The 15,124-nt window shown below is 33.3% G+C and overlaps 1 protein-coding gene across 1 annotated transcript in view; it reads left to right on the top strand.

The window, feature by feature from the left end:
• Positions 1–13,526, top strand: part of LOTGIDRAFT_225521 (hypothetical protein) — a gene marked incomplete at its 5' end in the record, with an annotated part of 43,011 nt that extends 29,485 nt beyond the window's left edge. The window contains 19 exons of the mRNA XM_009050021.1: positions 93–285; positions 739–931; positions 1,298–1,470; positions 2,826–2,966; positions 4,016–4,174; positions 5,894–6,038; positions 6,378–6,602; positions 6,880–7,059; positions 7,801–7,941; positions 8,100–8,237; positions 8,369–8,602; positions 9,130–9,315; positions 9,905–10,008; positions 10,487–10,691; positions 11,054–11,191; positions 11,668–11,759; positions 12,143–12,904; positions 12,963–13,000; positions 13,061–13,526. Coding sequence (XP_009048269.1) covers positions 93–285; positions 739–931; positions 1,298–1,470; positions 2,826–2,966; positions 4,016–4,174; positions 5,894–6,038; positions 6,378–6,602; positions 6,880–7,059; positions 7,801–7,941; positions 8,100–8,237; positions 8,369–8,602; positions 9,130–9,315; positions 9,905–10,008; positions 10,487–10,691; positions 11,054–11,191; positions 11,668–11,759; positions 12,143–12,404 — 2,909 coding nt within the window. The 3' untranslated portion in view covers positions 12,405–12,904; positions 12,963–13,000; positions 13,061–13,526. The remainder of the gene's footprint in view (positions 1–92; positions 286–738; positions 932–1,297; positions 1,471–2,825; positions 2,967–4,015; positions 4,175–5,893; positions 6,039–6,377; positions 6,603–6,879; positions 7,060–7,800; positions 7,942–8,099; positions 8,238–8,368; positions 8,603–9,129; positions 9,316–9,904; positions 10,009–10,486; positions 10,692–11,053; positions 11,192–11,667; positions 11,760–12,142; positions 12,905–12,962; positions 13,001–13,060) is intronic.
• Between the last annotated feature and the right edge of the window lie 1,598 nt (positions 13,527–15,124).

Below are 15,124 nucleotides of genomic sequence, written 5' to 3'. Positions count from 1 at the left end.
ATCCTTTGGTTTTCAGAGAGTCCACATCTGATTTGTATTTGGGTTTGTGAACTCCACATTTCTAATAATTTTTTTCTGGTATATTATTACAGCTGGAGTAGATATGATAAGGTTAGGAGATAATGTGATAGAATACAGTGCTGATTTCCGATTCTACATCACGTCCAAGCTACGAAACCCTCATTACCTACCAGAGGTCGCTACCAAAGTTTCCCTGCTGAATTTCATGATAACACCTGAAGGGTTGGAGGATCAATTACTGGGTATTGTCGTGGCTAAAGAAAGGTGGGTATAGGGTACACACTTCAGTAATATTTTAGTTAAAATAATGGCATTGGCACATAATTTGAAAATTAAAAGAAATTAGAAGTGGAGAATAGTTTGAAGACTAAAGGGAGATAATTTGAAGACTAAAGGGAAATAACTTGAAGACTAAGATAATTTGAAGACTAAAGGGAGATAATTTGAAGACTAAAGGGAGATAATGTAACACTAGGGTAACATTTAAAGGACTTTTTTTAAGACTAAAGGGAGATAATTTGAAGACTAAAGGGAGATAATTTGAAGACTATAGGATGATTGAAAGACTAATAGTCGAATTTTGAATTCATATTTGAATAATAGAAGGAAATATTTAAGCACCTAATTGGGCAAATGATCTGAAGACTAAAGGGAAATAATATGAAGACTAATGGGAGATAATCCAAAGACTAAAGGGAGATAATGATGTATTTTTAGACCTGAATTAGAAGAAGAAAGACAAGCGTTGATTATAACCAGTGCTGCTAATAAAAAACAACTGAAGGAAATTGAAGATAAAATCCTGCACACACTGTCAGCTTCAGAAGGAAACATCTTGGAAGATGAATCAGCCATTAAAATTCTTGATTCATCCAAAATCTTGTCAGATGAAATTTCCAAGAAACAAAAGGTAAATTTTCGTAATGGCAATAATAGGATTAAAGACTTTCTATGTCCTGCGAGGAGTTATGTAAATTCTAAAATGTTATGTGGAAAGATCAATAGATTAAGCCCTGTGTGCTTCTGGTTGTGAATGACACAGATATCTTATGAGTCATGGATCATATTAGAGTAAGCTACTAGAACTGTTTTGGTAAAAACACCTCAAAGCACAAGGCATGGAATAGCTTGTCTTTGCTAGCCAAATCAAGAACTGCTAGCCCAAAATGTTCACTGTAAGCTTGGATGGTCTTTATTAAGCAATTGCCCCCAGTGAACATTGTATGACCACTTTCTGCAGACTAGACTGTAATAGTAATATATTTAAATATTGTAGGTAGCAGATGAAACAGAGAAGAAGATAGAAACATCTAGAATGGGCTACAGACCAATAGCTAAACATTCCTCCATCTTGTTTTTCTCTATAACTGATCTTCCCAATATAGATCCTATGTATCAGTATTCCCTGACCTGGTTTGTCAACCTCTTTATAATGTCCATCCACGACAGGTTAGTTCTTCTACAGTCTTTATTTTTATTCTGGCGTGGGGTCAGTGTGTGTGAGGGGGTTACATGCTTGCTCCTGGATCTGTAGGCCAGGGGTTTGATTCAGAGTTAAGCCCAATAATGTGTAGAACAATAAGATGTAAAACTCCAATGCAATACAGTAGGTTGTGAAAGTCTGTCTGATTGCGTTAGTTCATTTGAATATCAGAAGGAGGAAAACTTTATTTTATTTCATTAGCCCAAAAGATATAATACAGTAATATGGAAAAACCTCCATTGGATTAACCCTAAGATACAGTACAATATAATTTGAATTGGCTTTATGCCTGAAGAATTTAATTTCATTAGTTAATAAGACACAGAACCACAGGATGTAAAATTCCATTTGAAGTTTTAAGTTTAACATAATGCAACCAAGTAAAATTCCATTCAATTTACTATTTTTAAGGTATCAACTAACATGTGAATTATTTTCAGTAATAAATCCAAGATTCTAGAGAAGCGACTGCGTTGGTTACGAGATTACTTCTCATTCCAACTCTATGACAACGTGTGTCGTTCGCTATTCGCAAAACATAAATTGGTGTTCTCCTTTTACCTATGTGCTAAACAATTGTAAGTGGCATAGAGGCTTGGGATATATATTGTAGTAATTATATGTAGTTGTATAACCATAGTATATCTTATATCCCTATTATATATATATATATATACCTTTTATATCTATATGTATCCATTTATATCCCAACTCAGTATCCTGCATGTAGCATCATATTATATTTAATGGGTCTTTGGTAAATTTTCCTAAATATTGTCTTTTTTATCTATTCTACCAATTTCTATTTTATAGCCTTTTTATATGTTGGCATATTTGTCCAGTTTAGCTCTATTTTATCAACTCAGCAATCCTTTCAGAGATCAATGTTTCCTGTACCTAAACCTGTCTTTTTTACTTCTTATTGTAGCATCTTATTTGCCTGCAGTTTTATGTAGATGTGTTTTTATTGTAGCTACCCTTCTTTCCCCTATATCAGTAGATCCCTTCAGGGCTGTGGGTTTAAACCATTTCTATCAGACTGTGAATTCAGTTGATGCAAATATTTTGGTTGGAAATTGTCAATATTGAAAAACTGCATTACAAACAGTCAGTTATTTTAAAACCCATGTCAGAGATGACTAGCAAAACCACAGCTCTGAATTCTCAGTTTCAAAAAATCTTTTGATAAAAATTGTGAGAAGAATTTCTCTTTTCACAAGAAATACATGAAAAGGTTTTTTGACAGACAGACCCCTCGATTCTTTTCTCTTTTCCTTTTGCATTTTTTCTTATTTTTCCCTTTTTTCTTCCATATTTCCAGCAACAAATCGAAGATATTAGAAAAACGTTTACGCTATCTGTCTGACCACTTTACATTCAGTTTATACTGTAATGTATGTAGGTCATTATTTGAAAAAGACAAACTTCTATTTTCATTTATTCTTTGTTCCAATATTTTAACGTAAGTATATCACACTTGTCCACGTTTCCGTGTTAAATTGACGTTATTTGTTGTGAGTTGAGAGGACTAAAATATTGACTATCTAATCTGCATGAAGTTCGTGTTTGTATATTTTTATATTATTTCTCCTGTATATTTTGTGTGTATAGTGCACAGGATTTTTTTTACCCTGAATCACAATTAGGATTCAGTAATGTAGGATGATGCCATATTACCACTCAATATTATCTCGTGTGCTTTATGCCAACTTGTTGACTGTTTCTTCTGTATCCATGGTGACAGAAATTTTTTAAGATTTAGTCAATGGTAAAAAAGGGTGCGCACTATATTCGCAATTATACAGTATCCTTACAACTAACCTTGTTGTGTTGTTTTTCATTTTTTCTTTTCAAATACTAAAATAAACATATTGTCTCTGTGCATTAATTTTTTTAGCTGTTTTTTTAAATAATATGATTTAAAATATCTAATAAGTAATAATTAACACAATTTTTAATTAATTTTATATCATAACGAATTTTTGAATTTTTACTAATTGCTGTTGTAAAATGATAATATATGATATATCAGTAGTATGTTATATTGGAAGATATTTCTAAAAAGCGTTTATCAAGTGAATCTAAAAAATTAGAAATTTAAATGAAATATAACTTAAAGTAATGCAGTTGTCAAATTATATTGTTTATCAGATTGTTGAAAAAGTCAATGATTAGACAGATATATACCTTCATTAATTAATGGAATTTTATATCAAAGGGATGTAATCACCTATTTATTCTTCAAAATAGTGATACAAGAGTCCTATTGACATTATTATTATTATTATTATTACTTAAAAGGATTCTACATTTGATTGGCCAAAACATCAAAATCAATTTAAAATTTTGAAATCAAGAAGATAACTGGATATTATTCAAGTTGAAATCAAACATAAGGCCGCGATAAGCTGAAATTCATTTTGATCAGTAAACTAAATAATTAGACAACTAATCCCTTTAAATCTCAATTTCCCAAAGATTTAGAATCTAATATTTTATTTTCATTTTCAGATCACGAAATGAATTAGATCAAATTGAATTCATGTTTTTCCTGACTGGTGGGGTGGGGCTAGAAAATAAACTGGCCAATCCTGCCCCTACCTGGTTGACAGACAAATCATGGGATGAAATCTGTCGAATGTCCGATTTGAACAACTTCAAGAAATTTAGGTGAGTTTTTAATGATTTTTTCTGTTGTTTCAGTTAAAAGACCTTTTTGTATTAAGTTTGTGTAATATTTGGTCATATACTCTGAAAAGGATTAAGTAGAGGAGAATAAGAGAGATGGTTGGGTAACCTTGGGAACAGATAGAAAATTAAATAGGAAATTTTGTTTGTAGATAATTTAGGTATATTGACTTATGTTCTTTCAAAACAAGATTTGTAAATCCCATTATATTATATAATATAGTATTATTTGAAGCTATTCAATATTTAAACTATTATATTTTATGAATTCCTGTCATTATAACTATAATTATATATTACACTGAAAGTATTCAATATGGGTATACAGGAGATATGGAGGTGATGTGAGTTGATCTCATGTATAGAGATTATTTATTATACTGCATTCTCTCTTCACTGGGTACAGAATGAATAAAATAGATATTTACTCTCTTTGGAATGAATGAAATAGATATTTACTCTCTTTGGAATGAATAAAATGATAGGAATGTACTATAGGAAGATGTTATTTCACTGTTCTTAGAGGGACATAGAATTTTCATGAGAAAAAGTGATATGACTTCACTTTTGAATAATTAAGTAGTCAATATATTTGTTTTATCATCTGATAGAGATATTATCAATTTGACTAACCAAACATCAAAGTTCTTTTTTATAAAGTGTTATGGATAGGTAGAATTGAGTTTTATCAGCTGGTAAATCAGATATTTAGACGACTGTATGAAATATAGAGTAGTATAATATAGTCATCACAAAGCGTACACTTTGAAAAGAATAGTATAGTATTTTACTAATGTAGTTAGCTAGTAAAAGGGAATTTTTGAGAATAAGATTACAATCAGCGATCTGATCAGAAAGAATTCAAGCAAACCACTGGTATTTGTCTACACTTGTGAAAAAAAATGATCAAAGATTTTCCAGAGTGAACATAGGATTAGAAATTTAGAGATAAAATGATAACTTTAAGGCATTCCGAAATGACAAAATGTATGGTTTTTTCCCTGTCAGAAATATTTTGAAGACTTAAAGACTGTGTCTTTAATTGTAAAGAACATTTTAAAACTTTCAAATTTAGAATTAGAATATTAGAAACCAGGACACATATTCTGGAAACAATCTTAGTGCTAGGATGTCTTAGGTTCTCATCTTCTAACATTGATTCTAGGATAACCTAGTGCTAAAATCGTTTCGAGAATACGTGGCCAGAATCATAATTTCACATCATTCTAGGATAGAGAATGGACAGATTGGTTTAGAAATATTTAAACATCTTACTCTGCATGTTAAAAAGGCAAACATAGGCACGAGAAATTGAAATATAATGTATATCTTGATTGCCATAATCACCTAGAATTTTTAGTATTGTTAATCAAGACTAGTATGATTGCAATGAGCAACCTATTTGTCCTAGCCTACCAAGATATAGTTTTTTCATTGACTCATTATTTGGTCACAATGCCTTTGGAAAATGTCCTTTTGAACAAACACTTGACAGATCATCTCCTGTACTTTGCTTTCCTAATTTTAAGCCCCTTCTTTGATATTGTTAGAAGTTGTATTAATTTTATTCAATAACCAATGTTTCTTTTGTATATTTGTAATTTCTTGAACAAATTTCTAAGGTAATAATATTCCTTCAACAAAACTAGCAGATTCAGACTTGAAATATTACAGGGGTAAAAATAATATTTCATTTTTTAGGGATCATTTCTTGAAGAATGTTGATAAATGGAAAGAGTTCTATAATTCTAAGGAACCACACAAGACAGAATTACCAGATCCATGGCAACATGATTTAAATGACTTCCAGAGAATGATAGTATTAAGAACAATCAGACCAGATAAGGTAGAACCTCAAATCAATAAATCAAATTCCAATGTCAGATCATCATCCAGTCAAATTAAAATTAGACCAAACTTTTGATCCATTTTTTATTAGCTTATATTTCAATATGGCCACTTCAGTTAGGGTCTAAAGACTGGCCTCTTAAACATTCGTTAGAATAACCTCTTAACTTAACCCAATGATCTATGCTTTTACCAATCAAATTCCTTCACTGTTGTCCTGGCCGGAGAGGGCATGCTACACAGTATTTGCAATGGTGGCATCAAATTTCTAGTCTGCCCATAAATTTGAAACTTTAGTTCATTTCATCTCTGTATAAAATGTCTGCTATAATTTCAGATTGTTCCTGCCATCACAGATTTTGTAATGGAGAAATTGGGTAAAAAATTTGTTGAGCCTCCTCCGTTTGATTTAGCGAAGAGTTATGCTGACTCCAGTCAGTGTACGCCTCTCATCTTCATCCTCTCCCCCGGGGCTGATCCCACTATGAGTTTATTGAAGTTCGCAGAAGATAAAGGATTTGGTGGAAATAAGTTTAATTCAATTTCTCTGGGACAAGGGCAGGTAAGACTGGAAATTTTTACTATTTTCGTGACATTTTTACAAACAAATGAATCAAGTCTGATGAACGTGACTAGAAATCACTTAAATATGGTATCAACATTTTTTAGATCTGATTTTTTTTAATGGAAATGAGAGTGAAACAATGTGGGATTGATTAATTTCTTCAATGTTTATCAAGGCATCTTTCCAAGAGCAAGAGGGGTCCTAAAAAAAATCCACCCTTCTTTCATACTCCAGCTCTATGTATTAATTTTTTTTTTACATGTGTTATTTTCAGGGACCAATAGCAGCCAAGATGATAGAAGCGGCTAGGAAAGAAGGAACGTGGGTAATGTTACAGAATTGTCATCTAGCCGTGTCCTGGATGACCGCGCTGGAGAAAGTCTGTGAAGATTTCGTCCCAGAAAATACTCATCAAGATTTTAGATTGTGGCTTACTAGTTATCCTTCCCCAAAGGTACGTCAATACATCAATTACATTAACTTTTATTAATCCCAGTTTTAAAAGACTTTAAAGATGGGTTGCCTTATTTTTTTAGTGTCAAATGAAGCAAACTATATGATTAATTGGTGTTTCTAACGAATTATCATATTAATCATATCATTATGTTCTTATTGCATATAATTAAGTGTTTTAACCAGTCATAAATGTCCATGTATGTACAGTCTGGATAAACAAAAAAAGACTTTTTGACCTTTCTTGATCAGTCACTCATTGGAATTCTGCTGGTAATTCTCTTCTAATTTAGCTAATTATGAATTCATTTATGGACATGTGAGACAAACTGGTATTTTTCCAAGTCATTAGAACACCTCTACTTTCTATTCATAAGTATTACCATTTTCAGGGAACCCATCTTTAAGGTTTGTCTACTGGGCAATGATTTTTCTCACTGTGTTTGTTATTTCACTAGCAGACTATTGAATGTAAATATTTTACCATATTGTATAATTGTAGTATATTTTCTAGAACATATTTAATTTATAATCTGTCAATACATGTAATAATATTCTTGGCTGATTGATCAGCTCCTTGTGTTTGAACCAAACTTCTATATATGAGTTAAAATGCATGATTATAAATTCAAACTTATCCCAGGACATACAAATTTTTATGTTAATCTTAAACATAAGAAAAAATGTCCACGAGCATCAAAAACCCAACAATTGTATGATAAAAATCTATTCCTGATTCTAGTTTCCAGTAACAGTGCTACAGAATGGTGTCAAGATGACCAATGAACCACCTACTGGACTACGACAGAATTTATTACAATCTTACCTCAATGATCCTATCAGTGATGACACTTTCTTTAAAGGCTGTAAAGGAAAAGAATTGGTAAGTGTTCTTAGATCTAATTCTGAGTCTATGTTTGTCCCTATGGACTGAATGTTAGACAGGACCATGTCACTTTGGTGAAATAGACCTAATTCTGACCCAAGTAAAATAAATCTTCTTTATGTCCATGAATGATTTTTCCCTTTCTATTTTTTCAGCAATTTGAGAAACTATTATTTGGTCTGTGTTTCTTCCATGCTTTAACACAAGAAAGAAAGAAGTTTGGACCGTTAGGTTGGAATATTCCCTACGGTTTTAACGAGTCTGATTTACGTATTTCAATCAGACAGTTACAGGTATGATAGGTTTATTTCCTCACTTTGTGTTGTTTATATTCTAAATTCTCAATTATCCTCTATTACCTTGTGAAATCTCCTTCCCAAGTCTGGCAATTGAAATATAAATTTTATTCTATGTTTATTTGTAGATGTTTATCAATGAATATGATGAGGTCCCGTTCGAGGCTATATCGTATATGACTGGAGAGTGTAATTACGGAGGGCGTGTCACTGATGATTGGGATAGGCGTGTATTATTAACCATACTCTCCGATTTCTACAATCCACACGTTATCTACGATGCTAAACATAAATTCTCTCCCAGTGGAAATTATTACGCACCCCCTAAAGGAAGTTATGAGGATTACGTAGAGTTTATTAAGGTGAGTTATAATCAAGCTTTATGCAGTGTATTTAATACAATCACCTGATAGGAAGATGAAATGGGATCCTAGATTAAGTTTTCAGAAATTCACGTCACTAAATGTAGTAAATGAATAAATATGTAACACCTTTGACGTTCATTTAACTCAATATATCTGTAACCACGACCTGAAGTCACAACTTTTTATTCAATGGATATTTGGCATTTTGTTTTTAATGTTTGTTCAGCCTTCTGAAACACTTGATGCCATTCAACTTGCTTTCAGTGTGTGTTAGACGCTTGCTTGCTGATCTGGTACTGTTATAGATCAAGATAAATCTGGTTTCCACCGGTCTGACAGGCTGACATCCTTTCTACCAGCTGGTTCTTAGCCAAAACTCTTGGCATTGATCTTTCCTGGATAATTCGTACCCATTTACAGCTGGGTTGAGTGGAATTATAAGTGAAGATGACTTATTCAAGGTCATCAGACTATCACAAGCTATCTCCATATTTTTTTCAATTCACATTGATTTTATTTTGTAGGCACTACCAAACAACCAACAACCCGAAATATTTGGAATGCATGAGAACGTAGATATAGCAAGAGAACTACAGGAAACGAAGTTACTGTTTGATTCTGTCCTGCTCACCCAAGGGGGTGGGGGAGGATCTGGAGGGGGTAAAACAGATGAAAAACTTGCCGAGATCACCAAGGATATTTTATCTAAGGTAATTATGATTGTCTTCAACTGGAATGGTGGTTTCACTAATTACACAAACTTTTACTCATTGGTACCTTGGTATGGGTAGATTCTGCTGTCCTGGCCACCTATTCTCGAAATGATCTTAGCGCTAGGTTATCCTAGAATCAATGTTAGAAGATAAGAAACAAGGACGTCCTAGCGCTAAGATTGTTTCGAGAATACGTGGCCAGGTGAAACTTTACTCGTTGTACACTGCCTGGCTTTACTTTTCACTTCAACTCCTTCAATTCAACATGTCGGTGAAGTTCACACATCTGGTACATGAAATTAGGGACCAGTGCTGTTGATTATTTTGTAATTGCCTCTGTAATTGTCTGATGGGAACCCCAAAATGACTGACTGCAAATTTAATTTTGGGACATTTACTATGCACATGCATTCTTGTCTTGTCTTGTCTTGTCTTGTTGGGTACATGTAAAATCCATAGCTTAATGTGGGTCTATGGTCATCCTAAACAAACCGGTGCTTTCGTAATATTGTTTTCAATGCAATGTTACAACCATTCTCCCAAAACATGATTGTGGTTTTATAAGTGAAGTTTATTGTTTTTGTAGTTACCACCAGATTATGATATTGAAGAAGCCACAAGGAAATATCCGGTAGTTTATAATGAAAGTATGAATACTGTTTTAGTTCAAGAGATGGAAAGATTCAACGTGTAAGTTTAATTCTGTTTCCTTTCACTCTTATTCAGTGATTTTCCTCATTGCACACTGCATGGTTTTGGTTGTTTTCAAAACTACGTCTACGTACAAGGATGGATGTAAAACCCCATACTGTTAACACTAGGGGTGCAGAAAGTAGGGTATAAAACTCCTTTTCTTGCTATTCCATAGAAAAAACTATAACCTTACTTGAGATGTTTCCTATCTTCTTAGCCTCAAGAGTGTATAGCGATGAAAAAAACTCCATTTCATACATCCATGGATGTAATCTACATCGATGAAGACTCAGCGATACCTACAAGATGACACAAAGAGTTTTTCCTGTCTGATACTTTTCTGCATCCTTAAAATTATTGAGCTCTTAAGTTATGATCATGACATGTTATAACAGATTTTTCTGAGACTTTCCGTCTGTTTGAAAATGTTGAGATCCTACCTGTCACTAACCTGTCAATCATTATTTTATTACAGATTGTTAAGAATCATCAGAACAAGTTTACAGAATCTCCAGAAAGCTATTAAAGGTTTAGTTGTCATGTCAGCCGAACTAGAAGGTTTAGCTAGCAGTCTGTTGATTGGTCGACTGCCCGCTCTCTGGGCTAAGCGATCTTACCCCTCACTGAAACCCCTGGGCAGTTACGTTAATGATTTCTTAGAAAGACTCTCCTTCTTACAGGTTAGTAAATTATTCAAGGAACCTTTCAAAGTTCTATGTTATATGTCTCTGAGTTCAAATCATGTTGGAAACTGTATGCCATCTGTTTGACCAATCATACCTTAGTCTCAGACACAGGAATTTTTTTAGCTATGTAAAACAGTCATAGTGTTCACAGCCTCACCATGAAAATTTCGTATCTAATTCTGGTATCTTTATACTACCTTAACTTCTGGTATCTAGTCAATAATTAATTTTAAGACACTTAACAGTTGGAAATCAAAGAAGAGAACCTACCACCACTGTCTTGAGAAATTTTCCTCATTGTAGACTTCTTGACTTTGCCATTATTTTTTAACACAATCGTTTCACTTGTATTTTAGAAATGGTACGATAATGGGAAGCCTCCAACATTCTGGGTGTCAGGGTTTTTCTTTACCCAGGCTTTCCTGACTGGAGTCATGCAGAATTACGCTAGAAAATATACCATCCCTATTGATAAACTGGCTTTTGATTTTGAGGTGAGTAAAACCTTGCTATAATTTTAAATCTAAGGTCTGTTGTCTGAGAGTTTGTACCTGAAGATTCTTGTATCTAAACACATTCTGTTAGCGTTAGTATTTGATATCTGATTTCCAATGTATTGCCAAGTTCTAACAATCAGAACTGCAAAACAAAACCTGAAATCCAAAATAACAGTTCTCATTGGAAGTAGCTATTCCAGATGACCCAGCTGTAAATGGGTACGGATAATCTGGGAAAGATCAATACCAAGAAGTTTGGCCAAGGTCCAGCTGGTTGAAAAGATGCTTTGGGAACCAAAGTTGTTTGTTTTTGTCTTTCTAATTTACTGATGATCGGATTTGTTCTCTGAAAGTTTTTAAACGAAGGTTCTGGTATCTGATTACCATATCTATAATCTGATTGGCTAATCTTATTCCCATCATAATATTGACCAATCAGTTTGATAGATTCATAATTAATCAATATTTTCCAGGTTCTCCCGATTGATTCTTCGAACAAAGCTCCTGAAGATGGCGCTTATATCTACGGCTTGTTCTTAGATGGTGCTCGTTGGGACAAAAACACGTAAGTTGATATTCTAAACTCTATTGTTCATATTTCTTCTTAATTCATGTTTTATTTTAATCATTTTAACTGAAACTTTAAGATGCCTGAAAACTAAACATGGAGAGGGGTAAAGGTAGAAATTTAAGCATCTGGAGACAATGTAAGATTACCCCCAATGTTGATCTGAGAGCAGGGATAGTGGCTGCCCCTTTGATGTGTGGCATCAAATTAAATCAGTGCAAGGATTGTAATGGTCAATGTTCTTACGAAACCCTTACCCAAGGGCTGGACTGAGGTTAGATGTTCTCCCTACCTTACCTTGTATGCCCACCAGCACCCTCTGAGTCCAGTACGCTATTGTTCATCTCTCACACTATATAATAATATTTGTATTTTAACAGAGGAATGTTGGCAGAGCAGCTACCGAAGATATTAAACGAAGCTATGCCAATAGTTTGGTTAAAACCTGATCGTAAAGTAGATATAGACGAATCTAACAATAGATATAAATGTCCAGTTTATAAGACCAGTGAAAGGAAGGGGACATTATCCACTACTGGACATTCTACCAACTTTGTTCTGGCTATTTTACTGAACACAGAATATAGTGTTGAACATTGGATCAAACGAGGTCTGGCCTTACTTTGTCAGTTAGATGATTAGACATCTTGTGTGCTGTTTTTAAGGGTTTTGTATATTGTATTGGAAATGAAGCCATTGCTCTATATTACATGTATTGAGCACTATTTTAACAGTGATCAAAGTTTGTTATTTATTTATTTATTTTTATCAAATTGTATATTTTATTTTACACTGGCAGACTGATTTCACATCCAAAGTGTGTTTTAATTCCAATTTTGTTAAATGTAAAAGACACATCTTTTAAGTTTAGCTTTACCCAAACTGCGGAGGAATGCAGAATGGAAGCTGAACTCAATATATTTTAATGACATCATGTCAGTGAGAAACTGCTGAGAGACTGTGATATTTTTATTATTGTCATTCTTCTTCATTATTACATATATATAATAGAACTTTAGAGCTTAACCAATCAACATTCAGCATTGATATCTAACCAATCACATTCAAGTGTTCAAAACATTAAAAACAATTTGAGCCAATCCGCATTCAAAAAAAAGTAAAATCTGAACCAATCAGCATTCATGATAAAATTTTGAACCAATCAGCATTCATGATAAAATTTTGAACCAAGCAGCAGTCAGGATTAGATAAAAGTCAACCAGCTTTCTGGATTAAAATTTAACCAATCAGCATTCAGAAAAAAGTAAATTTGAAACAATCAGCATTCATGATAGAATTTTGAACCAATCAGCATTCAGGATTAGAATCTAATCAGCTTTCAGCATTCAGAAAAAAGTATAAGTTTAACCAATCAGCATTCATTATAATATATCTTTGAACCAATCTGCTTGCATTAAAAAAAAGAACCAATCCATGTTTTATAATGGAAGGCGTCTGATAATGGTACCAGACGACGCTATCTGGACAATGATGGTCACATGATTTAAGCTAGTTCGTTCCTGAAACAGTGGTGTTCCTATAGCTAGAACATAGTCATCTTCGAACTGTGGGCTCATTACTTTCCAAGGTCATCCCCTATTTTTTCTGAACGGATGTTACCAATCCAGGTAACCTGGATCGTTTAGAGTATTGAACTGAACTAAGAATTGATATAATATACTTTGTGATACAATGTATAACTATTATTTTATTATCTTGACTGTGATATACTTAATAAATATTTATTATCTTAGAGTCTTTCAATTACTGTATTCTTTACCCAGCTTCCCCTGGTCAGTGATGCATGTTAAGAAAGAAACATCTATGTTTTACAGGGACCACAACTTAGGTTCACAATTAAGGATCTTTTCTACCATTTGGTCTTTAGCCAAACTTCTAAGCATTGATCTGTCCCGGATCATCCATAGGCATTTACAGATGGGTCGACTGGAATAGATGGCTGAAAGGGAAAAACGTCTTGTTGTTCGGATGAGACAAGATCTTGACGATTTGAAATCGAAAAAAAGCAGGCCAATCTGATGTTTTTCCGTCATTACAAACTTCATTAGTGCAGAAAGGTTGGACGTAAAACTCCATTCATTTAATTTTCTTTCCATCGAAAACTCCTGCATCATTCAGATAATTTGGTGCCTATATACAAATGAAAACCAAATAAGAAGTTGATTTTCATGTGTTTTTTCTGAAGTATACTACACTGGCCGTCATTGATTTTATGGAATGAATTCATATTTTTCGCAGTTTCTAACGCATTAAGTTAAGTCCATAGTCTGTCACTGTATGTATATTATACAACGACCTTAAAGATGGGATCCCTTATTTTCATTTATGAATATGAAAATGCTGAAACTTATATGAATAGAAAGTAGAGGTGTTCTTATGACTTGGAAAAATACCAGTTTGTCTCACATGTCCATAATTAATTCATAATTAGCTAAATTAGAAGAGAATTACCAATAGAATTCCAATGAGTGACCAATCAAGAAAGGTCAAAAAGTCTTTGTATATACATGGGCATTTATGACTCTTAGTTTTATGCAATAAGAACATAATGATATGATTAAGAATACATGATAATTCATTAGAAACACCAATTAATCAAATAGTTTGCTTAATTTGACACTAACTTAACACTAACAAATAAGGAAACCCATCTTTAAAGGGTAAGTAAGGAAGTTTAGGTGCACGAATTATAGGTGCACAAAGTGTTACCGTATATAACAAATGGGCGTGTGACAATTGGTTACCAACTTCCACGCATAAACAAAAAACCTGCCACTTTTTTTGGATATATTTTTTTTAGATACTGATAGACTGAAATCATTAATTATTGATGAGTTTTTCTTTCTAAAAACCAGTTCGATTAGCACTAATCATGTTAAAACTCCCTTCGTCTGTTTTTTAAAAATTATGTAAAAATCTTGGGGATGAGAGGTAACCTTTACAGTTCATCTTTTTTTTTTTAATACACCGGGAATATTAATATTTTGGCAAATTCTGAGGAAAATAATTCTTTACTGAATATGTTGAAAAGCTTACCAAGTCCTAAAGATGCGAACCGCAAAACGAAACCTTAAATCTAAAACAATATTTTGGCGAAACATTGGTAGCAACTAATGAACTTTTCATATGAGGAAGTACACATTACCCAATACAAAATAATATATCTTTGTCTATATGATAATGAAATATTTATTTTTCAAAACATGAAATTACATTTTCAAACAGCCAGAATGGTGAACAAGTGGCGGCTGAAAAGGAGAGTGGATGGTTGGCAAGGGGACGAATCCCCCCCCCCCCCTCCCCCCTGCCCCACCCCCACCAATTGCTATAAACGGAGGAAG

The sequence above is a fragment of the Lottia gigantea genome, assembly GCF_000327385.1.
Source record: "Lottia gigantea unplaced genomic scaffold LOTGIsca_143, whole genome shotgun sequence".
In the NCBI taxonomy this organism is placed as follows: Eukaryota; Metazoa; Mollusca; class Gastropoda; family Lottiidae; genus Lottia; species Lottia gigantea.
Note: the sequence above shows the minus strand (reverse complement) of the source record. Positions and strands in the feature narration are given on the sequence as shown.